General features: G+C 38.9%; 1 protein-coding gene across 2 annotated transcripts in view; it reads left to right on the forward strand.

The window, feature by feature from the left end:
- The window catches only part of LOC141389621 (solute carrier family 23 member 1), a 92,645-nt gene that overhangs the window by 41,281 nt on the left and 24,738 nt on the right, over positions 1 to 26,626 (forward strand). For both annotated transcript variants that reach the window (XM_073961449.1, XM_073961450.1), the window contains exons 2-4: positions 25,456 to 26,084; positions 26,147 to 26,267; positions 26,333 to 26,588. In XM_073961449.1, coding sequence (XP_073817550.1) covers positions 25,456 to 26,084; positions 26,147 to 26,267; positions 26,333 to 26,588 — 1,006 coding nt within the window. The remainder of the gene's footprint in view (positions 1 to 25,455; positions 26,085 to 26,146; positions 26,268 to 26,332; positions 26,589 to 26,626) is intronic.

Raw genomic sequence — 26,626 nt, forward strand, 5'->3', positions numbered from 1 at the left:
CGAAGATGGGCAATACCAATTCACAACTTCCAATATTTCCCCACCAATATTTAAAAAAAACCAGTAAGGAAAGGATCAAAGTCGGGCGGGGCCGACTATATGATACCCTACACCACTGTGAATATGTAAAATATAAATCGGAGCTATATCCAGATCTAAACCGATTTTGATATAATTTGGCACATTTATTTCCAGACCGAATTCAGTCACACATTCCAAATATCATTGAAATCCGACTTATATAGCGTGTTTGGAGCAGCAAATACGCGAAATCGGCCGAAAATATATATGGGTGCTATATCCAAATCTGAACCGATTTCGATATAATTTGGCACATTTATTTCTAGACTGAATTCAGTCACACATTCCAAATTTCATCGAAATCGGAAATATATAGCGTGTTTGGTACAGAAAATACGTGAAATCGGCCGAAAATATATATGGGGGCTATATCCAAATCTGAACCGATTTCTATATAATTTGGCACACTTATTTCTATACCAAATTCAGTCAAACATTCCAAATTTCATTAAAATCGGACGTATATAGCGTGATTGGTACATCGCATACGTGAAATCGGGCGAACATATATATGGGAGCTATATCCAAATCTGAACCGATTTCGATATAATTTGGCACATTTATTTTTAGACCAAATTCAGTCACACATTCCAAATTTCATCGAAATCGGACATATATAGCGTGTGTGTTACAGAAAATACGTGAAATCGGCCGAAAAAATATATGGGGGCTATACCAAAACTTGGACCGATATAGCCCATCTTCGAACTTGATCTTCCGACGGCTAAAAAAATGGTATTCCCCAATTTTCAGCGAAATCGGTCAACAAATGCGACCTGTATGTTGCGAACGGACGGACGGACGGACGGACGGACGGACATGCATAAATCGACTCAGAAAGTGATTCTATGTATATCCCTAGAAGGAACTATGGGTCTATCTCGCTTCCTTTTGTATGTTACATACAAATGCACTAACACATAATACCCCTTACCACATAGTGGTGTAGGGTATAAAAATAATAAAATGGTATGCACGATATCTCTTGAACGGGTCAACCAATTTGGTCCAAACTTTAGATCTCCGAATATTTTGTCCAAATTTAGTTTAACTTCTAAAATGCCCCATATCGGTACTCCCCCACAAAGGTTCAATATTTGTGTCTAAGTGCAGTTTAGGGTCTGTTCGAAGATCCTTTGGAAATACTGGACCAAAAAATATACGATGACCCAATGAAATGAAATGACGCGATATCTATAGAAAAGATATGACTCCCAAAATAAGATTCACTTCCATAATCGCTCAATTCCTTCAAGTACCTCCTTCGCAACACTTTTGAACTTTAATCCTAATCCACATTTTTGTCGCATATTCAATTGTCCAAAAAGGGCCACAAAATTCTAAAAATTCTAAAAATGAAAGTTTTAATTCACATAGGCTGAGGGTACATATATCTTTGTCGACAAAGCCGACTGATCCTTTTTTACTTGTTTATACCGATTTTAAGACTTTTTATTATTTCCAAAAACCCTTTAGTAACCAAACTTCTTCAAAAACGGCTCAAAATATTAAATTACGTTATACTAAGTTTAAAGGAAATTTTTGAAAAAGTTTTAGAGTTATCTTGCGCAATAACCATTTCAGTATGTGCCGGCAGGGTTTTGGAGCATTTGGACCATTATCTCAGGAAGCATAGACATACTCCGAAAAAAATGTACCATTGTAGCACTTAAACACCACTTTTCGAATTTTGTGTGGGAGGTTCTCGAAGGAGTGGACCGATATAGTCTATATTCCAACCTGACACATGACTGGATGAAACAATATGATGTACAAAGTCTACACCAATCAGAAATTCCCTGCGGGAATTATTTTGCGAATATGCCTTTTGGTAGGTGCTGTCAGCCTTTCTTGGAGCTTCTAGGCCAATATCTCAGGAAGTATAGACTTGCGCAAGAAAAAATTTTGCCGTCGTAAAGGGAACCGCAAGGAAACTTACTGAAAAAAATTTCAAAACGATCCGAGAGGAGCTCTTAAACTTCACTTTATCCGAATTTTGTGTGGGAGGTACCTAAAGGAATGGACCGATATAATCTTCATTCCAACCTGATACATAACAGGATGAAATAATATGATATGCAAAGTCTGCACCAATCAGAAACTCCCTGCGAGAATTATCTTGCTGTTTTGCCATTTTGGTTGGTGCCGTCAGGGATTCTTGGAACTTTTAGGCCAATATCTCAGGAAGTATGGACTTGCGCAAGAAAAAAGGTGTACCACCGTAAACGGAGCCGCAAGGACAACTTACTGAAACAAATTTCAAAACGATCCGAGATGAGCTCTTAAACTTCACTTTATCCGAATTTTGTGTGGGAGGTACCTGGAGGAGTGGACCGATATAGTCCATATTCGAACACGATCTATATCTGGAAGGAATAATCCGATGTACAAAGTTTGGCAATCGCTAGATTGCTCCTTTCGAGAGTTACCGTTCACATTATTAGGTTCGAATCGGTTGATCCATTCGAGAATTATCGTGCGCACCATCCAGCCAGACAGACGGACGGACATGGCTAAATCGACCCTAAATTGTTTGAAACGAATTTCGTCCAAACCGCTATTTCGATGAGGCACATTTTTGGTCGTATCAAAGTGTATATACCCTTTCTAGCCTAAAAGCTGAGGGATTAAAAAACGGCACAATTACTATTCATTTCAATAGATTTTAGGTTATGGACTTATAATCGGATAATATGGTACTCTACTTTGGTACTTTCTAACCTACACTCATCAGTGCCGACCCTCATGTACAACATGTACGTATGTATGTGCTCGCCACAATTAAAACATCATACATAATTATTAATTGATTTAAATTACGACAGGAAATATGTATATACAACATAATAAATCAAGAACTTTTAATGGAATCGAATAAATGTCGTATTTAATTAAACATTTTAAAAATATGCTGGTGGTGTCTACACAAACCCCTATCTTATGTTTTATCATTCTTCAATTCAACAACTTAATATTATTTTGCTTTCAAAGAACCCTTCTATTCTACGACTTGACAAAATTAATTGCAAATAAATTGTTGCAATCGATGTTTATTATTAACTGTTAACGAAAGAACAAACACACAAACGCCACTACATGGTTATATCCCATTTCTGACTAAGAGGTTCGCACTAATAAATAATATGTAATGGCATATTGTATTTTATTGTAAATACTATTATTAACCAAGTTAACATCACAGCATCATTAAATAATCAGCCAGTGCCAATTATGGAAGTAATGTCCCCCCAAGTCGCCACGGGTGGATGGATGTGAAAAGCTACGAGGGAGAAGAAGGTGGCGCGGATTAAATTGAGGTAGCATGGTGCACTCGTATTTCAACTAACAAGTGGTGCTATTTAATATTTTGACATAAATTTGCATTAATTAACTGTCATATAATCTTAAAAGTATGCATTTTTGCCGTTTGTTTGTTTTAAAAGTCAAAACAAGCAAAAAATGTTTTTTTATCAATATTTATCGACAGAGGGAATTTATTTACCGCATTGTTTAAAGTGGGTTACTAAAATTCCTTAATAGTATGTAGACAGTTTCTATAGTGATGTTTGAAATTCTAGCAGTATTCACATGGTCAGTATTTTCCTCTGCAAAATGGGGGTTATGTTGAACTTAAATTCTCCGTGAGTTTTCTCACATTCTCCTTTAAATTAATACGGGAAACAAAACTCACGGGCAATTTTCGTTCAGAATAGGGATAGGTAATGGAAAGCAATAATCGATTTTTCGACTTTTCGATTTTGGTCTATGCTAAAAATGCGATTCTTCGGTCTGGAGATTATTTCAGTTGTCCTAAAACTCGACTTTCGGCTTTTTTCATAACCGCATAAAATCAATTATTCGTCGATTTTCGAGTTTTCTTTTGAAACTGTAAAACCGCCAAGTCAACAATTTATGCGCAAACTCGAAAATCGATCACAAGATAATCGATTATGTAATTTTCCCTACAGACAAAAGTCGACTACGATTTTTAGACTTTTGACTGCAAAAACTCGATTAATCGAAAGTCGACTTACCCATCACTAGTTCAGAATATGTTTTCCAAAGGTACGCCAAAAATAACATATTTTATGTAAAGCAGAACTTCGGCCAGAAATTTAGACTTGCATCTACAGACAGATCGAATACGGACTACAAAACCGAAATCAATTTATTTCAAGTTACACTGTGCAACATTTTTAAGGTAATTTTGTGCAAACAACTTCGAATGCGGTTTTTATGAAAATACAGACCCAATAGACAAAAACCTTCTTTGGGTTTTGTTTTGTTAGATCGGGTTCGGATTTTATGGTCCCATCTAAACATGGTTGAATATTGACTTTTTAAAGCAAATCGGGGCTATATCTTTAAAACTAATACGAATCAATTCATGACATCCGCAGCAAACTTGTAGATAAGAACAAGAAGAAGGTATTTGGAAAAAAACTAACACGAATAATCTCATATATTGCCTCAAATTGTATAATATATCTAAAAATGCCCTAATTTGTATATTTTTCGCAACGTATCTCCAAAACGGTTAACATTTTCATCATATTATATTTGGAAAAAATATTCGGTGAAATGTAATACAAAACACTTCAGAACACATCATTGTAGTAAAATGCCTCTATTGCGTTGTTTCTATCATATTTTTCAACGACAATTTGAAAAATATATCAGCAATACATTGAAATTTCAAATATAAGAATAAACAGTCTGTGTGAACGTTGTTTGAAATATCTTTTGTAGAAAGTATGATATGAAATACCGCCTTAACAACATGAAATAAGTCTTTTACAGTTTCAGAATGTTCTGAAGAATTGCTGAGCACATTATTTGGGAATTTTTTGCGAAAGGTTACTTGGTTCAACTCTCAATAGTTTGGATGCAATTGACCATAATTCCAGATATTATGTAAATTTTTATATATTTTATCAATTTTGACCGCTAATTGCGGTTTTCCTAGTTCTTCCGTTTGACACGTAAGTTCTTCTACTTTCGGGCTATAATAATACAGAAGACCGCGAAGTAAAATTCTTTTTAGTTTCTGAGATAAAGCCCGGATCAATGGATAAAAGGGACATTTTAGCCCGGTACAGATGAGGCTATAAAATACGAACCCGATCTAAAAACACGAAACCCAACTAGGGGTTTTGTAGTCTCAATATGTACTTTCAGAAAATGCTCACTAGAAGTTGTTTGCATTTTCAGTGTTGCACAGTGTTATTTATTTCGAATATTACGGGAAAGCATGAACTTGCCAAAAATATGGGGCTTTTTGGAATTGTTGAGCCTATATATTTACAAAACTAAACCTGTTGATCTTTTCTTAAAATTGTGATATGTATATTTTCTGTCTATAGAGAACTCGTAAAGCCGAACTACCGGCATTTGAATATTTGTAGGCAAGATACCCGAAGGTGTGGATCGAAATGGCACATCTTCAAAAACTTGACCTAATATTAGACAAAATATTGCCATGTGCAAACCTTGGACCAAATCGGTTGGTCCGTTCAAGAGTTATCGTGCGCACCAGCCAGACAGACGTGTGGACAATCCCGGTTCTATACACCGGGCCGTGACCTCAAGAATTATGTGTGTGTATTCGCATACTTTTTTCACCATAATTGTTCCCCCCCCATTCATATTTTTTTTTTATTGCCGAGTCCGGACGGCGTGTCTTAAGACACCACTTGTAGAGAAGATTTTCATCATAGGAGTGGCAATATATCCAGGAATGCCTGCTTAGAGCTCTTTTGGTTCGTACCGGGGTAGGGAAGAACCACAGCGGTCTAAAGATTTGTTTCGTTTGCCAGATCCGCATTCACCATATGTCAACTTCGGTGAAATGTAATGGATGTAGGGCATGGGCCCACTTCCGAAGCTACTTTGGTCTTAGTCGCTTCCAGGACTATTGCGATAGGAGTTATGTTGCTTCTTGCTGCGCCATTGCATTTTCCAGAGTTTCTCCAACTTCGTTGTCGGAATACTAGACACATCCACAGTCTCCCAAACAACAACAAACGTAGCTTTCAACGTTCCGTTTTCCAGAGTTTCTCCAACTTTGTTGTCGGAATACGAGACACACCCACAGTCTCCCAAACAACATCAAACGTAGCTTGCAACGTTGCGATGGTTCCAATGTTTTGCAGATGGATCCTACAGGAAGCGGAGGAGGATGACTTGCCTTCTTTATACTCCATTCTTTCCAGAACAGCCCCATTTCGTTTGATCTTGACTCTAGTGACCCATAAATAGAATTTGTGGGAGTAGCAGTAAAATGTGGGACTGCCAAGGTAGAGATGCTATATGAGTCATACCGAAAATGAATATATGTACCCGACATTAGTTCGCTACTGAAGGGCAATAACCGTCAGGCATTCCATCCTAGACAATGACCTGAAGGGTACAGCGCTGGTCAAGCAAATTGATAGCTGCGCGGTGAATGAAGACGCTCATACGAAGATAGGAGGAGATTGCCACAGCTCGTCAGGCATCACCATTGTGGCACCCGACCTCATAAATGACGTGTCCTGACAACCCATCCGTTTCCTTGGTTCATACCATCTTTCAATCATCGTCTTTGTTAACAGACCAACCGACTTCATAACTTTTGATCGCAGTACTTTACTGGACCATGGAAAAACTGATTGACAAGGGTTCAGAACATGTACCAATCACCGCTTCAGAGATCTGTTCAATTCTTCAGATCCTCGGGTAGCTGAGAGAGTTTCCCGGTACATCATCACAGCTGCAGCCGCTCCCTACGAGGATAAGAGGAGCTTGTCACAGCTCGCCAGACATCATCAATGTGGCACCTTGTCTGATACATGGCGTAATTTTTCTTAAGAGACCACCTTCCGATTATCGTCTCCGTAAACAGACCAACCGACTTCATAACCTTAGACCGTGGTACTTTTCTGAACCATGAAAAAGCTGATTGGCAAGGGTTCACAAAATATACCAATCACCGCTTCATACATCTGTTCAATTCTTCAGATCCTCGGGTAGCTGAGATAGTTTCCTAGGACATCATCAGATCTCCAGCCGCTCGCTACGAGGATAAGAGGAGATTGTCACAGCTCGCCAAACATCATCATTGTGGAACCCGGCCTGATACATGACGTAATTTTTCTTAACTCAGACCACCTTGCGATTATCGTCTCCGTAAACAGACCAACCGACTTCATAACCTTTGATAGCCGTACTTTACTGGACCATGAAAACGCTGATTGACAAGGGTTTAGAAAATTTACCAATCACTGCTTCAGAGAGCTGTCGATTCCCTCAGATCTACGTGTAGCTGAGAGAGTTTTCCGGGACATCATCATTGCTGCAGCCGCTGCTCAAATACCCGAAATCAAGACCAAATTTCCCAGCAGAGGCGATGGGACTAGCAAATGAGCGTCATGAACTTCGTCGTATGAACTCTGAAGACCCAAGAGTTTGAGAACTTAGTATTGAAGTCAACAGGCTAGTAGGCGAGTATAAGCGGAAAAGGGTGGCTAGACTACCTAATGAAATGCAACATTGGTACAGGATTAAGTAAATTGTGGGCAACTGTTAAAATACTCTCGAAACCGGGGAAGAAGAATGATAAAACGGCTGTTACTTTCAACGGCGTGAAAGTAACTGATCCGAAAAGGTGCGCGTGTTACTTTAACCGATATTTTAGAGAGCATCCGGAGAATAAAAGAGCGAATATGAGTGTGCTACGCCGTATAAGAAGAGCGTCATCCGAAGTGCGAAATCATCCAAAGCATTGGGTCCACATGTAATGTCAATGATAATGCTTAGGACTTGCCGTTTCCAAGCAAAATCCTGAAAACCTAAAAATATGACATTTGACCGCGATTTAATTGAAAATCCCTCCGGTGATTTGTTGCTGTTTTTTGATTTTTCTCATCTTTGAACATTGTACTTTTAGTATTCGCAAAAACTTCCCAGGTGTGAGCACCTTTCATTTAAAGTTAGTTAAGGCGCACCGTGTAGGATTATGACTTTTTCTTAACACGGATGAATGAACTTTTGCGAGTGCAAAACTAGTTCGAATCGGTTGATCCGTTCGAGAGTTATCGTGTGCACCAGCCAGACAGACGGACGGACATGGCTAAATTGACTCCAAATTGTCTAAAACGAATTTCGTCCAAACGTACTTGGGTCTAAAACCTTTATTTCTATGAGACACATTTTTGGTAGTATCAAAGTGTATATACCCAAAGTGTATATGTATAAATTATGAAATAAAAACAATTCCTACTACTACTAATAACTAGAATTACGTTTATTCCATTCAAATATTGAAAAAGGTCATGGACAAACAATTTTGAAAAACAAAATTGATTTGTTGTCTGGTTTTTAGTTGACCTTTGATCTTTAAATTTCTTCTTAAGTTTTTGTTTGGCTCTAGGTCATTTCAATAAAACAAATGGTGATTTTGTTTTATATCTTTATTAGTTTTCCGATATTTTGATCGTCTTCGACGATCATCATCAGGGATTTTTTTGTCTATATGTAAAACAAAAACAAAACATTTTACATAAATATAAACAAAATTTACAATTTATAATTACTTTTAAGTGTTACGTGGATTGCAACTTTATGTTCTGTTCTTCATCACAGGTGATTTCCAACTAAATTTTCTATTCTCTTTTGTATAACATTCCTGTAAATCTGCGCACAGTTTTCCGTGTCCGTTTTGAAATTCATCCTTTCTTCTGTAGGAACATTGATTATGTGCAGCATTTCGAGCATATACCGACATTTGTAATGATTTTCTTGGGCAAGAATCTTTACGTCTTTGAAGTTAGGAGTATAACCCGTTTGGGCACAGTGTGCGGCGAGAGCTTTTTTTTATACCCTACACCACTATGTGGTAAGGGGTATTATGTGTTAGTGCATTTGTATGTAACATAGGGATATACATAGAATCACTTTCTGAGTCGATTTATGCATGTCCGTCCGTCCGTCCGTTCGCAACATACAGGTCGCATTTGTTGACCGATTTCGCTGAAAATTGGGGAATACCATTTTTTTAGCCATCGGAAGATCAAGTTCGAAGATGGGCTATATCGGTCCAAGTTTTGGTATAACCCCCATCACCGGGGCCCGGGCCCCCCCCCCCCCCCCGAAATGATTTTAGTTCCCATAGGATGTTATGTTAAACATTTTTTAATTTTACACATTTTTAGTATTTGAAAGTATAAAAATAATGAACAAGTTAGGCTTTTTCAGCAATTTTATGCATAGTTCTTGTTAAGATTTAAGGTGTTGTTTAAGCGTTTAATCGGAATTATAGGCTGACTGTAAGTGTTGCTGAGTTCGGAACAAAACGTTTATTTGTATATATTTCGTTTATAACATACTACGTCCAATACTTTGGCTTATAAATGCAGCGTGCAGAAAAAACATTTTTGCGATATTTTGTTTTTGCAATTTTTTATAAGAGCAATTCAACATTAAAAGATAAAACCGTTGCTTAATATTTGTGGTTTTAAATGTTTGTATATTTTCTCTAACACGTTTTTATAATGAACTATTTTGGAATTCAAACATTTACAAATTCTTTATTATGTTGAAATTTGTCGTAAATGTCTATTGGACAAACAGATTTTTCTGTCCAATTTTTATGTTTTGTTCGACCTTTCGAATATTAGTAAAATCAAGATTATTGAGCTTGAGGTCAATGTTTATATTTTACTAGCTGAACCCGGTGCACTTCGCTACCCCGAATAAGGTAAAATATAGTTTGACATATTTATTTGTAGGCCAATTTTCGTCACTATTTCCAACTTTCATTAAAATCGGGTATATAAAGCGTGTTTGGTGCATCAAATACATACATGAAATCGGATGAAAATATATATGGGAGCTATATCCAAATCTGAACCGATTTCAATATAATTTGGAAAATTTATTTCTAGACCCAATTCTGCCACACATCCCAAATTTCATTGAAATTGGACATACACATGAAATCGACCGAAAATATATATAGGCGCTATATCCAAATCTGAACAGATTTCAATATAATTTGGCAAATTTATTTCTAGACCAAATTCCTGCACACATCCTAAATTTGGAGACATTATCTGTTACCATTCTATAGATATTTGCATAACAAATCTAAATTTCTTGGAGGTACCTCCGATTCTGATGCTCAGGATCAACGCGAAATTTCAGAAATTTTTATAGCCTATGTTACTTTCAGGTCATGTGGTGATATACTCTACAAATTTCAGGAAGATCAGTTCAGCGGTTTTTGAGTCCATAAACTGCAAACAAACAAACGTACAAACATTTTTCTACTTTATATATATTGATTTATTACATATTATTTCCAATATTTCAAAATTACAATGAATTTCATCTTCAGGGATTATTCTGTCGATTACTCTTTGAACAAAACCAGAAGAAAACGTCATAGAATTCCACAGCAATTTATTTTGGGAAGTACTTCCTTCGGTAAAGGACTTTGTGACGACAAACGAAAACTACAAACTGATCGGAAACAGGTTCTTCTTCGTCAAAATCTCAACAAGTACCACTCGACTTTTCGGACAAGAATATACACTGAGCCTGTGTGAATTGAAATTTTCAGCTATAGACAGATCGAATAGCGGCTACACAGCCAAAATCCTTAAACCCAAAAACTATGTATCAGGAGATTTTCAGAAATTTGTAGCCATTTTCGGACGTATGAACTTGCAAACAAAATATCAAAAGTGTTGGTATGGAGAAATGGACCGGACCGACATAGTTCATTTTGGGAGTAGATCTTATTTTGGGAATCATTCAAATTAAAAGATATTGCGCCCACCAGTCATTACAGTTCGCCACAGTATAATTTTCACTTTTGACCCTAATGTCAGGAAATATGGACTTGTCCACGAAAAACATAATACCGCTCTAAACACAAGGAATACCTTCAGTAAAAATTTCTAAAGATCGAGCAAAAACTAAGTTTGGAAATTACTAAATCCAAAGTTTGGACCAAATCTGCTGCTCTGTTCAAGAAAACGCGCGCATACCACGCTAAAATTCTTGAAATTTGGAGGAAAGTACCAGAAGAAGTAGACCGAAAAGCACCATCTTCGAATTTTGTATATAAGGCTCGCTGAAATACTGCGATAAACAAAGTTTGGGCCAACGCAGTATCCGGTTCGAAAGTTGTCGTGCGCATTAGCCACTACACATGATTGCCTTAGGTGTTCTTTACCGCTTTCGGCCCATTTTCTCTGGAAGTATAGACTTGCCCCTGAAAAACGCGTACTGTAGTAATAGGGGCCCCGAGAACACTCGTTGCAATTTCATATTTTTACTTCATATTTTTACTTATAACTAAATTATTAGCATAAAGGAAGTGAAGTTTGCCGAAAGAGTAGATCAATTTGGCCCATCTTCGAAGTTGATCAAAATATCACGAATGCCAAATTTTGGACCCAATCGGTTGATCTGTTTGAGAATTATTATGCTCTCCAGGCAGCTAGCCAGACGAACGGACATAGCTTAGTCGAAACAGATTTCTTCCAAACACACTTTGGCCCTAAAGCCATTATTTCGATGAGGCACATTTTGGCTAAAGGCTGAGAGTATTAAAAATGTAGATTGGGAAAAATTGTGTTTATGCATTTTTGCTAAAAGAATGTATAGAAGTACTGACCTTGGATTGGGCGACATAATTTAATTTTAAAAGAATTTAAGACTAGACCAGAGTTTCCTTTGTTCATGATCAATGTATGAGAAGATCAAGGATCGGAAACTAGAATTACTATAAGTGATGTCCGACGATTGGACGCCAAAATTAGTCTATTGACAGTTGTACGATTTGGCGACAGAATTTGTCATTTACATAAACGCGGTTAGGTGCTAGAATTTCTTGATGGATAGACTAACTATTGCTCAGCATTAGTTCTCGGCCTTTAGAAATTCTTTGTGATAAGTAGACATCGGATTTTTGTATATATTTGAAAATTGTAATGTTAAGATATTTCTAAGGTTTTGCGATTGTATTCGCTTTCTTTTGGTCTTACCGAAGTGATATCACTGTATTTCATAACATTCACTATAGTTGTGTATTATTTGATAAATGATACGCCCAAAATATACGGGATTATTAATATAATCATTGTTTTGACCATATATTAACTGTGACATATTGTCAAAAAAGTTCTAAAAACAAGATAAAATTCGATAAAATCGCCATTTGAATTAAAAAGTAGTAATGAAAATTATTTCATCAGTAAAATTAGTCTAAAATAAAGTTTACATCTTCGCTAAATAAGACATTTTCGCTAACATGAACTTTCAAAATTTTGGTCAAGTGGGCCCCCCCCGAAATGAAATCCTGGCTACGTCCCTGCCCCCCATATATATTTTCGGCCGATTTCACGTATTTTCTGTAACACACACGATTTCGATATAATCGGACCTATATATGTCCGATTTCGATGAAATTTGGAATGTGTGACTGAATTTTGTCTAAAAATAAATGTGCCAAATTATATCGAAATCGGTTCAGATTTGGATATAGCTCCCATATATATGTTCGCCCGATTTCACGTATGCGATGTACCAATCACGCTATATACGTCCGATTTTAATGAAATTTGGAATGTTTGACAGAATTCGGTATAGAAATAAGTGTGCCAAATTATATAGAAATCGGTTCAGATTTGGATATAGCTCCCATATATATTTTCGGCCGATTTCACGTATTTTCTGTACGAAACACGCTATATATTTCCGATTTCGATGAAATTTGGAATGTGTGACTGAATTCAGTCTAGAAATAAATGTGCCAAATTATATCGAAATCGGTTCAGATTTGGATATAGCACCCATATATATTTTCGGTCGATTTCGCGTATTTGCTGCTCCAAACACGCTATATAAGTCGGATTTCAATGATATTTGGAATGTGTGACTGAATTCGGTCTGGAAATAAATGTGCCAAATTATATCAAAATCGGTTTAGATCTGGATATAGCTCCGATTTATATTTTAAATATTCACAGTGGTGTAGGGTATCATATAGTCGGCCCCGCCCGACTTTGATCCTTTCCTTACTGGTTTGTTCTATGGGTTTGTTTTTAGCTTTTTGGTCCGACTTGTGACCACTAAGCCTGGTTTTGAGCTTTGTTTTGGTAGTGCCAACGTATACTTTTTTACATGAGTTGGACTTACACCCTATTTCATACACAACATTGGATATGTCGTCATTTGCAGTTTTGCCTTCGTTCGACTGAAAAACTTATTGTTGGTGTTATTGCTTTTAAATGCCAATTGGTATTGGTCATTATTATACAAATTGGATTTGTAAGTTCTTTCTGAAAATCCTTGAATGTACGTAGATCTCTTATACACTTTTGGTTCCCTATCTGTGTGGTTTGTTTTCGGTGCTTTTACTTGTTTTATTAATTCACAGATCGTTCTGTTCGGGAAGTCATTCATTCTTAAGATTTTTCGAATTTCCTTTTAATTTTTGGTTGTGGAAGGTTTTATCGCTAATACTGAATACTCTTTGTATGAAATTTCTTGCCGTGTTAATTTTCATTTGTCTCGGATGTTTGGAATAAAAATTCTTCCCGAAGCAGTTGGCTTTTGGTACCAATCTAGCAATATTACGTTCCCTTTTCTGTGAATTATGCTGTCAAGATATGGTAGTGTTTGGTTAGATTCATTAGATTCGTCTAGTAGTTCTTCCATTACGATATCTGCAATAATGGGAGATAATGGCGACCCCATTGGCATCCCTTTTTGTTGTTCAAATATCTTATCCTTGTATAAGAAATATCTAGAGTCTTTAATACAATTGGTCAAAATTTCAATAAAAAAATCGATGGGAATATTTGTATGCTCTTTGATTGTCGTCCATTTGTTTTTAATTGTAGTTAGTACCTGGTTGACTGATACGCTGGGAAACAGATAAATTATATCGAAGGATATTAATAATTGGTCGTCGTCAATATGTTGGTTGTTAATTCTTAATTTAAAACCCACGGCATCTTTAACATTGTACCTAGAATCTTTTGTTAATGTTTTTAAAATTGTTGCCATATATTTAGACAATTCGTATGTCGGAGAATTTGTGCTTGAGCATATTGGTCGTAAAGGTACGTCATTTTTGTGGATTTTGGGGAGCCCGTATATTCCTGGGGGCAACAGACGTTTTATTGATGAGTTTATTTCTATCAAATTCGTTAATTAATTGTAGTTCGAATAATCGATTCACTAATTTGTTATTCTTTTCTTGCAAGCTAAACGTTGGATCTTTTCTTATTCGTCGATATGTGCATAAATCCATAAGTATTTTACTCATTTTTCAGTCATAGTCTGTTTTTGTCATTGCTACTGTTTTAGCACCTTTATCAGCGTTAAGAACTAAAATGTCTTTATGTTGTTATTTATGTTGTTTGTCCCACTGTGTTTAATGTGAATCTATCTCTTTTTCCAAGTTTGGGTTTCTTCAAATAATCATTTATAAGTGTAACCATATCTATTCTTGCGTTCTCTTGTTTCTCTTTGCTATCCAAGGTTTGGATGCAATCTTCTCCTTCCGATACAACATTAATCAACAACAAACAAAATCACCATTTGTTTTATTGAAATGACCTAGAGCCAAACAAAAACTTTAGAACAAAATTGATTTTTTTTAATTATATGTTGCTTTTCAAAATAGTAAGGCTTAATCCCATAGTCGTTGTTTTAATATGTTATTAAAACAACTTTAATTTATTAGTGCGAAAAATTGACAATGTTTACCAAGGGGTAAGGCAGGGAAGACTATAGTTTCGGATCTCGCCACAGATCCTCATCAGTTTCTTGTTTTCCAACAAGAAACTTTTTATACCCAAGTGTCAATCTCTCGCTCAAATAGATATGTGTCCAAAGAAACACTCTGATCGAGAATTTCTTTGACACTACCTAAACTCGAACAAATTCACTTGCAAACAAATCCAAATTTTTTCCATTATATATCTTAAAAATAGTGTTTACGATATTTTTATGATTCTCAGAATTAGAGAAAAATAGTGAGAAACAAATGTTATGTCAGTTTGGTTATCTCATGTATCAAAGTTTATTTTCAACTATATATCTGCTAACAGTGACTTAAAAAAACATTTTGTGCCTGAGTTTTTTTTCACCGAATCATCTTATAATTAGTTTATAACAAATTTATTTATTTTTTTCTTTTAATTAATTTCTCATTGGAGTCGAGCTTACTGATCGAAGAATTTTGCAAGTGAAAAAGGAAATCTGTGGAGTGGCTTCTCTGTCATCGAACTTTTCATTTTTCCTTAAATGAAACACTATCTTACCAAGGTTCTCCTAGATTGCTATGACAAACTTGCTCATCTACATATCTGGGGAAGAAATCTTAATCGGTATTGTGGAATAATGGAAGGAAGGCACAAAGTGCTTCCTCTTTTCAAATGCTTTGTTATTAAACAAGCCTTTACCTTTTCCACATATGTAATATAAATTCACATTTTCAACAACTCTATTCTTGTGCTATAATTTTACTACACCGAACATTCCCATCAACCAGAACTTGTTCTATTACATTTCTGATCGGTGTTGACAGATGCTCGTGACGAAGTGAGCGGTAATTTTTCAGAAAGTCGTTAATAAAAAAAACACCCAATTTGTGCATTAATTCGATGAAAACAATTTTAATTCAGTAATAAATTAATACTAATTATAGAAGAATAAGAAAATAGTATTACGAAGTCTAGTATTTGTCGTAAACTACAAAGTTGATAGAATTTTTTCAAAGCAATAATAAATATTTTTTCGTCATGCATCTGTACTATTTTATGTGCGACTGTGTGTTCCATAGAAAAAATTTTGATTGCAGTTGTCTTTTTTCGAATAAGTGTGAAATAAATCACCGATAAAAATAAGTAGGAACTTTTTCTCAAATTTCTTTATTAGCTACTTATGTTAGTTTGGAGAACTATAAATAATTCGTATCTTTGAGGAAATTAATATTGTTCACAAATTAAGAGGGAGGAAAAAAGGTTGTAGAAAAATGTTAATAGTCTGATGCACAAATATTTTACATTTCACAGGATAGAAAAACAAAGTGATTTAAGTTCTACCGACCGAACCTATGCATATGGGATTACTTACTTATTCCAAACTTTTTTTGCCTTGCAGTGTAGATGTTTTTGCAAAGACTTCTCCAGTTCGCACTGTCTTGAGCCATGGTTTTTGCCGTTGTGGGCTCTATATTTCGTTCGGTTAATGTGCCGTTAATTGTGTCCATCCGGTCTTGCCTCCCATACTTATGTTGGTAGTCGATTGTGTGGCATTCTGACATGTCAAAACCATCTTAAGTTATTTTGTCTAACTCTGTTCTTTAGTGTCTCAATTTCTAGAGTGATTCCTATAGTATCATTTCGCACTCTATCCCTTTTAGTTTTTCCAGCAACTCGCCGCAGATATTTCATTTCTGCAGACTGAATTCTACTTTGGTTTTTTGTTGTGAGGGCCCACGATTCACTCGGTATTTATGTTGATTTGAATACTGCTAGTTTGGTGTTCTTGGTTACCTCTCTTTTGCTAATGAAGTTTTTATTTAGGCTGTAATATAGACTTGCAGTTGCAGATATTCTACGGTTAAGATCCTTGTCTGCTTTGCCGTCGTCGCTCAGTAACGCACCACGATAACAAAAATGTTGAAATTGTTTGAGTTATTCTGTTTTGTTGCAGGTTCTCTTGATTGTTGTTGTTGTAACAGTGTTTGTTATTATGTTTGTATGTTCGTTCTTTTGTTCAATCTGGCTCTGGGTCTATCTCCAGTTCCAGGAAAGTGGCTGCTTCGGTGGGATGTAACCACAGATCCACTGGTGTTAGATGAGTAGGGTTGGCTGGGCAGTTGAAAAGGTGTTTTGTGTCGTGCGGGCCCATGCCACATACTGAGCAGATGTCTTGCACGGCGCGGTCGATTTCCGCCCAATAAGAATTTAGGCGACTGCAATATCCCGAGCGTAGTTGAGCCAAAACTACTCTAGTTTGTCGTGGCAGCTGACGCTCCTCAGCTGCAATAGATGGGGGATGTATTTCGAGGACTTTATTCACACTATAACTGCTTAAGGCCTTGCATCCGTGTGAATACTATTTAAACCTGCTTGATACGCTTGTTGATCTAGGGATTCTCTCCTGTATCGTTGGACCTCTCCCTCTAGAGCATGGATATCATTCCTGATCTGCCTGTATGTGCCGGGCCTACCCACAAGATGATGATTGGGATGGCTAACACGGTAACATCCAAGCAGGTACTGCAACGAAAGCATCTCATTGAGTTGCTTTACTGGAAGAATCTTTGCCTCCTCATGTAGATGGTCCACTGAAGATTTGAGAAGGCACCCTGTTGCTGTTCTCAGGGCGGCATTCTGGCAAGTTTGAATCTTTTTCAAATTCGTATCACATAATCTCGGGGACCAGACTGGCGCCGCATAGCTTACCACAGACCGACCTATCGCGCCATGTAAAACTTCTCTACAAGTGGTGTCTTAGTTCACGCTGTTCGGACTCGGCAATAAACAGTAGGTCCCATATCATTGAGCTAATGTGAATCGGGGTGCACTCGTTGATATGAGAGAAGTCTCCCTTGTCCCATCTGGGATGTTTGTGGAACAATTATATATGTGGGCTTAAAATGTCTCCTTGCCTTACTCTTTGGTTTGTTAAAAATTCTTCCGAAGCAGCGTTGCCAGTTACCACGTAGTTCCGACAGATTTTATAGAAGCTTCTTATTCTCCTGATAAGGTTTCGGTCCACTTTTCTTCTTTCAAGAACCTTCCATATTTCTTGCCACTTTACGAAAGCCTTCACCAGATCTATAAAGCAGCAGTGTGTTTCTTTGTTGCATTCAATGGTTGTTTCTGTTATTTGTCTCATTGCAAAAATTAAGTCTTCCCCGGCTAGATCTGAAACCACATTATTCTTCTTCTAGCTGGTCTTCGATTTCGCTCCTCAGTCTATTTGTTAAAATTCTGGAGTAGATTTTCCCAGCTACTTGATAGCAGTGATATTCCTCTATGGTTCTGGCACAATTGATTATGTCTATCTGCCAGTCGTTTGGTATCGTGGCCATCGTCCATGCTGCGTTTATTACATCGAGTAGTATTTCTTCACCTATCTGACCCATGAATTTCAGCAGTTCCGGGGCTACACCATCCTGTCCTGCAGACTTTCCCAGTGTCATGTTTTGCAATGCCTAACTAAGTTCTTGTCTTATTTGGTTCTTCATCTTCTTGGGGAATTGGTGTTTGTTCCGTAACCGGCGTGCTGTCTCCACTTAGCAACTCGTTGAAATATTCTCGCCAACGGGCCATTATCTTTTGAACGTCTCTCAATAGCTCGCCTTCTTTACTGCGGATGAATTTAATGGAACATTCTTTGGGTCTTCTGAGTTTTGTTAGGGTTTTATAGAAAAGTTTTTGATTCTGATTGTAATTTTCTTCCATGAAGTTTCCAAATTCCTCCCATGATTCGGATTTAGATTGACGCACAACTTCCTTGACTTTTATTCGTTGTTCCTTATAGTGATTGTAATTTGCTGGCGTTCTGTTGCTGAGTTATGCTTTCCATCTTATTTTCATTTCTCTGACTTGGTTTTTAATATTATCATTTCACCTTTGCAGCTTCCAGCGATAAAGTTTTAATAGTGTTTGTAATTATTAACTGGTTGGTAATGCAGAATTGTTTTATATTCTTCCCCGTGTTTCCCTACAACATTTTCATAGTTTTCTGGGCTTCTTTCAAGGTCACATCTGTAGAGATGTCGTCAATTGTGTGTTTGAAGATTTTCAAAAAATTTATCTTTTTCTCCTGCAGATGCGTCTTCGTTTGGTGCATATGCAGCCACTAATGTTGTATATGAGGCATTTTCTTCTGTATGGTGTCCAAGGCATGGAAAGGGTGATCCATACTTTCTTAAAAGAAAAAAACACAGAAAAATCAAATTGAATAGGGAATGTTTATTATCATTTGTAAGAACATTCGATGACATTATTTTTTGCACATTATGTCTAACAAATATTGGCCGAGGTAGACGTAGCCTCGTCCGTTGAGTCCAATTTTCAATGACTCGTTCAAGCTTTTCGACTGATAACTGGCGAATGGCACGTCTGATGTTTTCCCCCAAAACCGGAATCGAAGTGTCTCTATCCGATTACAATTTTGACTTTACATAGTCTCAGAGGAAAAAGTCTAACGAAGTGATATAAGACAATCTTGATGGCCAATCGACTGGTACAAAACGTGCTCACCGAAGTGTTCTTCCAATAAATCCATTGATTGATGCGGTGTGTGGGAAGTGGCGCCTTTTTGTTGAAACCAAATGTTGCCGAAATTACGAGCTTCAATTTCAGACATCGAATAGTCCGTTATCACAGCGCATTGATGATGAAGTCCTAACCGGCATCATGTTGATGAAATAGGGTCTGACGATTCCACCGACCCACAAACCGGTATTTTTTCTGGATGAAGTGGCAGCTCTTGCATCTCTTTAAGTTGCTCTTCTTCCCAAAAATAACATGAACACGTGAAACGACTCACGCGTGATCTGTCAAAAAAGGGCTGTTGAAAAAAGTACCTCTAATTGGATCACCCATTATAATTTCTCGTTATCTGAAATTCAATTTTAGGCAATTTTGTCAACTCTTTGAGAAAGACCTCGAGCTTGAATAAAACATTTGAATTAAGAACTGTTTTTGAACGATAGAAGTTGAGGAAAGTGTTTCATCCAGATGCCTTTGGTGGATCTGGGAAGTTGTATTTCACTGACAGAGATTGTTGCTGTTGTAACAGTATGGATGTATTTGGAAGCTCTTTCCTGGAAATTGTTAAATTTTCAACCTTTCAGATGGAAGTAACCACGAATCAAATTGCTTCAAATTGCTAGAGAATGTTGGTTTATCACTTGAATGTCCTCATAATAGCATTTGCAGTCCTTACGAATGCATCTGAGTGGTGTATCTTCGCTATCAATATCTCATTATCTGTGCCCAGGAGTTGCTATCTAATGCTTTTACGATTTTGTCGTTGATGTGGATGGTGTGTTAAGAGAAGTGAAGGAGGTTATCGAAGAGTACCTCCGAAAGATCTTTGCATTATAAACTGTGGATATTCTCCTCTCATTGACGAAAATTTCAAGCTGTGTGACAAGTGAATAGGTACACAGAAGACTTCGCAGGGATTACACTCCCGGAAGCAATTTGCGATGTTGACCCAAAAAAAAGGAAAATTGGAGCAATTACGTGGTCAATGTTGACCTCATATGAAATTATTATGCCGTCATCTGCATACGACAACACCGAAATATCTGCTGGTTACTGCGCCATAACATCTCCCAGCGTGTCTTCAACTTTCTCGTCGGAATACGAAACAGCCCTAACAACGACAAACGCAGCATATAACACCACATGTTTTTGTTCAGCGCCAATTCCGGTCTCCGGAACAAAGTCACCGAAATTGTAGACTTTATGAGTCGGAGGAACATCTAGATCACCACGATCCAGGAAACAAAGGCCACAGTCACCTGTAGCTTGCAGCGTTGCTGTGGTTCCAACGTTTTCTTTATACACCAGCCTGCCCAATACAGACCTATCTCGCTTGAGCTTGACTCTAGGGACCATACATGGAATGTACGCGTCTAGGATTAAAGTGTGGGACTCCAACTTAGAGTCGCTGAATTGATATATACCGCCGATGAATAGCTATGCCCTTCGTTATACATATGTCCGATCACCCCAGAGTGATAGGACGATGAGGAGTGTGGTACGCCATATAAGAGCCCTCCCAGCCGAGGATAATTTACGATGAGCGATATTGCAGACGTCATCCTTAACGCGAAATCATTTCCAATGCGTTGGACCCACACGGATTTTTAATGGTAATGCTTAAGCAACAGGATTCGGGTTCATATATTGTACCAAAAGCCTGCCAGCGGCTGCCACCTCAGTGTACATATGTTTGTATTTGTTTAGTTTTTCTGTGTTGGGAGCAGCATGTCCCTGAAAGCCTGCTCCGAATTCTTTTGGTCCGTGCCGGGACGGAGGAAAATCAGGAACAATATATTTGTGCTCGGTTTGTCACATCCGCATCTTCACCCACATCCAGCCTTTGGTGAGATGCAATAGATGTCAGGAGTCGGTGCATCGAAGGGGTTGCTCTGGACTTGTCCACGTGAGGGACTACGACAGGAACTGTGTTGCTGCATGCTGCGTCAATGCAGTCCCCAGTGAGTCGTCATCGGATTACGAAACTCCCTCGTCGACTGATTATGAGACTCCCCCGCAGTCCCCGCGACAACAACCGCACATGCAGCCTTTAACACCGGCCGTTGTTGTCCCAATCCCGGAAAATGCATCCTTTTTTGCAATTTAATTGGAATGGACTCCGAGGTAAGATCGAGGAAATAGTAGATTTCATGAGTCGGAGGAATATCAAGATCGCTGCGGTGCAAAAAACCAAGATCAACAACAACTGTAGCTTACAACGTTGTGATGGTTACAACTTGCTAAGGAAGGATAGCACCAGAAGTGGAGGTGGGGGATTAGCTTTCATATTGCACCAGTCTGTCCAATACAGACCTATCTCGCTTGAGCCTGTCTCTAATGACCCGTACATGGAATGTATGGGGGTAGCAGTCAGGTGTGGAACTGCCGAGATAGAGTTGTTGAACGTAATACACCCCGCCGAGAAATAGCTGTATCACAGATTACGTGCCTAACATTAGCCCGCTTTTGGAAGGTCATACTCGTCGCATCATGAGATGTGGCATTCGGCCCTCGGAAACGACCAGAGAGGTACAGCGCTGGCTGAGCAGATTGACAACTCTACGTCTTGCACGGTCAATAAGGAAGCCCCTACCAGAATTAGGGGAGAGTGTCACAGCTTGCCAGACATAACCATCGTGTCACCTGGTATGACAAATGACGTTACCTGGCAACCCGTCATTTCCCTTGGATCAGACCATCTATCTACCCATAATTGTCTCCATTAGCAGACCAGCCGATTTCATTACCTCTGAACGCCGCACATTCGTCAATCATAAGAAAGAAAGCTGATTGGCCGGGTTTCAGAGAGTTCACCAATCATAGCTTTAGAGAACTGCCCAATCTTTCTGATGTTCGGGTAGCGGAAAGGACGTTCCGAGTCATCATCACTACTGCAGCCGCTCACCATATCCCTGCTGGTCTAATACCCGAAGTAATGCCAAACTTCCCAGCAGAGGCGACGGGATTAGCAAATGAGCGTGATGAGCTTCGTCGAACCAACCCCAATGACCCCAGATTCAGGGAGCTGACACTCGAAGTTAACAGGCTGGTCGGCGAGCATAAGCGGAACAAGTGGTTAAATCATCTGAAGAGTTGCAACATTGGAGCCGGTATAGGTGAATTGTGGGCAACGGTTAAGTCACTCTCGAACCCTGGAAGAAGGGAAGATAGGAACTCAATCACGTTTGGCGACGTTTACGTTGACTAACCCGAAGAGGTGCGCAAGTTATTGCAATCGACAGTTGGTCGAGCACCCCGAGAGTGACAGGGCGAAGAGAAGAGTATCAGATCTCTTCCTGCCGAGGAGGAACCACCACAGTTTACAATGGATGATGTTGCCAATGCCATCAGGAATCTCCATGGTAATGCTGAAACAGCTGGATGAGCCGGGAGTGGAGTATCTCACTAAAGTTCTCAACTTGTCGCTATTCAGCCTCATCCAAACCCCGGAGAGTTAAACAGGGAGTTCCCCAAGGTGGGGTGATATCTTCGGAACTGTTTAACCTCTACCTCTCCTGTATTCCGCCCACTCCAGACGGCATCGAGATCGTGACGTATGCGGATGATTGCACGATCCTGGCGTCAGGTACCTATCCTGATGAAATCTGTGAGAGACTGAACAACTATTTAACCGATCTTACCACATTTTTCCATTCGAGGAATATGCAGATTTCCGACACAAAATCAACAGCCACTCTGTTCGACGGTATCAGAATTTCGACCACAAACTGACCCACATTCGACACTACTTTTAAGTCCTCGAAATACATCCCCCATCTATCGCAGCTGAGGAGCGTCAGCTGCCACGACAAACTAGAGTAGTTTTGGCTCAACTACGCTCGGGATACTGCAGTCGCCTAAATTCTTATTGGGCGGAAATCGACCGCGCCGTGCAAGACATCTGCCCACTATGCGGCATGGGCCCGCACGACACAAAACACCAACTGCCCGGCAAAACCTACTCATCTAACTCCAGTCGATCTGTGGTTACATCCCATCGAAGCAGCCACTTTCCTGGAACTGGAGATAGACCTAGAGCCAGATTGAATAGAAGAACGAACATACAAACATAATAATAAACACTGTTACAACAACAACACAACAACAACCAAAAGCCTGGAAAGTTAGATGGTTGGCCCCGTTACTGAATCCAGGCAAGACAGCTATCAAGGGTGTATCGTACAGGCCAATCTCTCTACTGTCGACAGTAGTGAAAGTTCTTGAGGCACTACTCCTACCATGATTAGAAGCTGTTTCTCAGTTGCCCAACATCAGCATGGATTCCGGAAAAGCACAGACACATGTCAGTCGAGAACTGAACCAGAACAGGCCGTGCGACTGAACAGTCATGGTGTCTCTTGATCAGTTGAAGGTCTTCGATACCGTCAACCATGCCAAGCTGTTCGAGGACATAGAGAAGACTTCCCTCCAGCTGTTTTTGGATAAAAATATAAAAGGATGAACGCCGGTTGTTTGTGGCATTTAGAAATAAGAAGTCGAAGGCCCGTACAGTGAACCAGGGATTTCCCCAAGGTGGGGTGATATCTCCGGAACTGTTAAACCTTTACGTTTCTAAAATTCCGAACACTCCAGACGGCATAGAGATCGTAATGTACGCCGATGATTGTATAATCTTGGCGTCAGGTCCTAAAGTCGATAACATATCCGCCGTTAAATCCACTGCAACACTGTTCACGACTGAAATGAGGCTCTCGTTGAACATAATGGTCAATGGTGTCCTGATTCCGACCACAAACTACCCCAAGATATTCGGTGTAACGTTTGACTGCATGTTTAAATTGTTCGCGCAAGTCAAAGCTATAAGGCTATAAGATCGGAAGTAGGAACTGGGTTCATAAGTCGTTGGCCAGGTGCTGAAAAATAAACCTTGTTGATATCTTAAAAGGAAATAGGTCGGTCTGTGGAAAGCTACGTGGCGCCAGTGTGGTATGCAAATGTAAGCGCTTCGCGTTGGAAGAATATTAAAACCTGCCAGAATGCCGCCCACGAAATGTAAGAGGCTATCTCCTTATGACACCATTCAACCATTTTCATTATGTTACGTAGATTTTACACTTCTTTTCGGTGCTGCCACAATCTATTGGACAGGCTTGCCCCACCCAGGTACATCTAGAGGGACTTCCAAAGGTACATGCGAGAACCTCTAGATCAACGAGCCTAGTAGGCAAGCCTGTATTGCATTCACACTGATGCTGTTGTGGGGGCAGTATAAAGGTAGAGTGTGAATGCCGTACTTGGAGACCACCAGCCATGGCATCCATCGCTGCCAAGGCAAACAGGAGTGATACTAGCCCATTTAAGAAACGGGCGGTGCAGCTACCTCAATTAATATTGGGTCCGTATTGGCAGTACGATACCCAAAACATGCCCTGCATGTGTATTGGGACCTCACGACACGCTGCCTTTAATTGTCCAACTAACAACAGGTTGCAGAATTTTTGAATCTGGGCACAGAGGAACCATAACCAGATAACTGAAAAGTTACACGACCGTGCATATCTGTCTTGATACAACAACTGATGAGAACAATAAATCACGAATTGAGTATCATATTTGGCCGATATAATGTTTTTCGTAAGCAATTCCAATTCTGCCTGAAATAGTGATCTTAAATCTCAAAAAATCCCTGCGGGCACCCACTAAAATGATTGATAAGCACCATAACTTGCCGAATCTTTGCACATCCTGAATTTTCTTCCAAACGTACATCAATTTCCAAGAAGGTATATATCTGATAATACCATCAGGAACCTTTTTGTCAAAACTTTAAAATGTTCGCTTAAGTGCAGTTTAAGGGCTGTTCGAGCATTATTTCGAAATTTTCCTCGAATGTAGTCCCCCTTTTTCTGATAGAATGTTCCAGCAGCTCTAATAAATCCTATGGTGACCAAATAAAATGGCTGCTTGGTACCATTACTAACAGGTCCATTCCTTCAGGTGGCTACATTTCCGCTTTAATCCAGTTTAAGACCACTTCGGGAAAAGTGTCAATTCGTTAAAAAAACGAACAAATCTCGATGTCATTATAATATTTTCTATTTTTTTTTGTTAATCTCCACAGGTCACAAATGGCGATGGAAAAGCGAATGATGGTGGAGAAAACAAAGCCAACGGCAAGCCAAGCAAAGAGAACAACAAACTTCTGTATGGCATCAACGATAATCCACCATGGTACCTGAGTATATTTCTTGCATTCCAGCATTATTTAACAATGATCGGGGCAATTGTTTCGATTCCCTTCATTTTAACACCCGCCCTCTGTATGTCCGATGAAGATCCTAATCGTGGTATTATCATATCGACTATGATCTTTGTTACGGGTATTGTAACATATTTTCAAGCCACCTGGGGTGTTCGTCTGCCCATAGTTCAAGGTGGTACAATTTCCTTTTTAGTGCCGACATTGGCAATTTTAGCTTTGCCTCAATGGAAATGTCCCCCCGAAGCAGAGATTGCAGCCATGGATGAAGACTCGAGGCAAGAGTTGTGGCAAATACGTATGCGTGAATTGTCGGGTGCCATAGCGGTGTCGGCTATGGTGCAGGTGATATTGGGTTATACGGGATTGGTGGGAAAAATTCTACGATTTGTGACGCCATTAACAATTGTACCCACTGTGTCACTTGTGGGTTTGACGCTATTCGAACATGCTGCTGAGACTGCCTCAAAACATTGGGGTATTGCTGTGGGGTAAGTCTATATTCATTGGGAGTGTCTCTTTTTAAATTCTAGAATTTTCTAAATTTTTTCAGAACCACCGCAATGTTAACTCTCTTTTCTCAAATAATGTCAAATGTGGCCATACCTGTGCCAGCTTATCGCAAAGGTCATGGCATTGAATTTAGGCCTTTCCTGCTGTTTCGACTGTTTCCCGTAAGTTACAATATTTTTCGCTCTCTTCAAATGTATTTTATTTTCGTTCTCTGAATTGGTTTCAGGTCCTCTTAACCATCATGATCATGTGGGGCCTTTGTGGCATCTTAACTCTTACGGATGTCTTTGAAGAAGGCCACCCTTCAAGAACTGATGTCCGTTTGAAAGTTTTAACAAATGCCAAATGGTTCTATGTTCCATACCCTGGCCAATTTGGAGCGCCTTCAGTTACATTGTCCGGTGTACTTGGCATGTTGGCAGGAGTTTTAGCCTGTACTGTAGAATCGTTAAGCTACTATCCTACTGTCTCTCAAATGTCAGGTAAGTCAAATGAAATGAAAACAAGCAAGACCACGCCC

Source organism: Musca autumnalis, unplaced genomic scaffold, assembly GCF_047663935.1.
Source record: "Musca autumnalis isolate F117 unplaced genomic scaffold, ASM4766393v1 scaffold_1, whole genome shotgun sequence".
NCBI classification, from domain to species: Eukaryota; Metazoa; Arthropoda; class Insecta; order Diptera; family Muscidae; genus Musca; species Musca autumnalis.